General features: G+C 45.4%; 1 protein-coding gene across 1 annotated transcript in view; it reads left to right on the top strand.

Annotated features, from left to right (window-relative positions):
* Nucleotides 1–2,500, top strand: part of LOC125040271 (death-associated protein kinase related-like) — a 97,220-nt gene that overhangs the window by 42 nt on the left and 94,678 nt on the right. The window contains exon 1 of the mRNA XM_047634828.1: nt 1–741. This exon is cut by the window's left edge and continues 42 nt beyond it. Within this exon, the coding sequence (XP_047490784.1) occupies nt 587–741 (155 nt within the window). The 5' untranslated portion in view covers nt 1–586. The remainder of the gene's footprint in view (nt 742–2,500) is intronic.

The raw sequence follows: 2,500 nt of genomic DNA, 5'->3' as shown, positions 1-2,500 counted from the left end.
GTCTTCGGCTCAGAGTGCCTCGGGAGCCAGTGAACGGCGGAGAGCCTTTGACGCTCGGCGCATCCACGACCTCCAAGTGGTTGCTAGTGTGTGTGAGTGTGATGAGTGTTGTGGTGCAGTGGTGGAGAGGATAAAGGTGCCAGTGTGAGGCGGCGTGGCGGCCTTTAGGCACCACTGAAGGAGTCGAGAGCACAAGCGCTGTCACTCCTCAAAACCCCTCCTCCCCCTCCCCCTTTAGAAGTTGATGCTGTTGGAGCTGTGAGTAACGTCCAGCAAGAGCAGTAGAGGCAGCAGAAGGAAAGGGGGACAGCCTCAGCAGCCAGAGGACGCTGAAAGAACTCCTTTCCCCCTTTCCAACGAAGACAAAATATTTTCGAGTACCTCCTTGGAGAGAAGAAAAAATAAGTTTAAGAAAAATCCAGACACATGTGACTTCGCAAATATCACAAGGAGAAGCATACCTGCGCCAGTGACCTTAGAGAAAAAAGAGAAAGAAAAAGAGTTCAACCAAGGTCCAAAGCTTTGTGACTTGAAGAGTGAGTGCGAGCCGTCAGTTAGCCAGGAGAAGAAACCACTTGGGTCGAGGATGAGGGAGCTGCTCGAAATGGCCAAAGGGACGCCAGGGGACACGAGGGGACTCAGGGGTCTCCTCAGCCTCGAGGACCACCCGGATTTCAACGAGATCTTCCAAAGCGGGAACGTCGAGGATGACTACGACGTCGAGAAGGAGCCAATCGCAAGGTGAATGTCCTCGAGGGATAGGCTCTCCGGCCGTCGCTCGTTCTAGGGATTTTGGTCTTGGGTTTCTCTCTCTCTCTCTCTCTCTCTCTCTCTCTCTCTCTCTCTCTCTCTCTCTCTCTCTCTCTCTCTCTCTCTCTCTCCGTCTCCCTCTCCCTCTCCCTCTCCCTCTCCCTCTCCCTCCCCCTCTCCCTCTCCCTCTCCCTCTCCCTCGCTCTCTCTCTCCCTCTCCCTCGCTCTCTCTCTCTCTTTCTCTCTCTCTCTCTCTCTCTCTCCTCTCTCTCTCTCTCTCTCTCTCTCTCTCTCTCTCTCTCCTCTCTCTCTCTCTCTCTCTCTAGCTCTAGCTCTAGCCCTAGCCCTAGCCCTAGCTCTAGCTCTAGCTCTAGCTCTACCTCTACCTCTACCTCTACCTCTACCTGTAGCTGTCTCGTGAAATTTAATGACTGAAAAACAGTAATATAATAATTTACACAGTTTGTATACTGTGTACATATATTGTAGGCTTATGTACTATATACACATATATAATATATATGTATATATATGTATTATGTATGTATGTATATGTATACCTGTATGTGTATATATATTATATATATAAATATATATGATATGTATCTATATTTTATTTATTTATTTGTTAATTCTTTCATTTATTGATGTATATGTATATATATATATATTTATATATATGTATATATATGTATGTATGCTTGTATATATGTATGTAAGTATGTATAACTATGTACGTACCTACCTATAGGCATAGGCCTATACACCGTAAATATGTTTTTATTTTTTGTATACATTTCTATGCACCAACACGTAAATAGTGCTCCTTATGTGTACCCCAGAAAACAGAATGAGATCATTACTTAGACGCAAACAGAGAACTAGCATTATATCCCAGTGGCACTGTGGAATCATGTTTTCCTTTGGCGAAGCAGCACGAGCCACAGCAAGAGCAGGTTCATCGGTAGTGAACGGTGTGGGGAGAGATAGGGAGTAGGGAGGGGGGGTTGAGGGGTGCAGAGGGGCGAGGGGGGGATAAACCAAGTGATATTTTACGTCTGTTGCATAAGCTATCCCCCCTCCTCCCCCTCCCTCTACAGTAGATGAGAAGGCCATTGTTATGCTAACGATGATGGTTTTCCTTGAATGTTATTGCACCGTACGAGACCGTAATATTAGTATCAAGCATAATGAAATCTCTCACTATGAAGATATGAAATACTTTGATCATAGTACGAGTAAAAAAAAAAAAAAAAAAAAATCGCAAAAGGTGAAGTTGGTGTCACATTTCGGTTCTGCGGTTTGAAGGTTTTGAAAACTTTAATGAGTGACTTGCGTCATTTCAAAACACTGCAGATCTTGTCTTTAGCGATGTAATAAACAAGCGGTGATACATTTAGCAGCAAGGTCGGTTTCATTAAACATAAGCGGGCTGGGTTTTTTTTTTGAGAGTTTACTGAGCCATTTATCAACGCTATATATACACATCGGAATGCGCATTTTAATGAGCGGAGCTTCAGATGCAAATAGCAAGCACCAATGCGCGTTGAAAGATTAGATAACAGGAAACACTGACCAGAAGCCAATCAGCGCCAACTTCGGGATTTAAAAGTCCCTTGCGGGGGGGGCAAACCCCGGGGAGAAATTTTTTAAAACAAAGAGTGGGTTATCAATGAATGTGCTTCAAGGTCCCGGCGCCACGACGCTCCTGCTGCGTCTGCTGGTCCTCCTCCTCTTCCCCCCTCCTCCC

The sequence above is a fragment of the Penaeus chinensis genome, chromosome 28 (genome assembly GCF_019202785.1).
Source record: "Penaeus chinensis breed Huanghai No. 1 chromosome 28, ASM1920278v2, whole genome shotgun sequence".
NCBI classification, from domain to species: Eukaryota; Metazoa; Arthropoda; class Malacostraca; order Decapoda; family Penaeidae; genus Penaeus; species Penaeus chinensis.
This window is presented reverse-complemented; position numbering and strand designations above follow the sequence as displayed.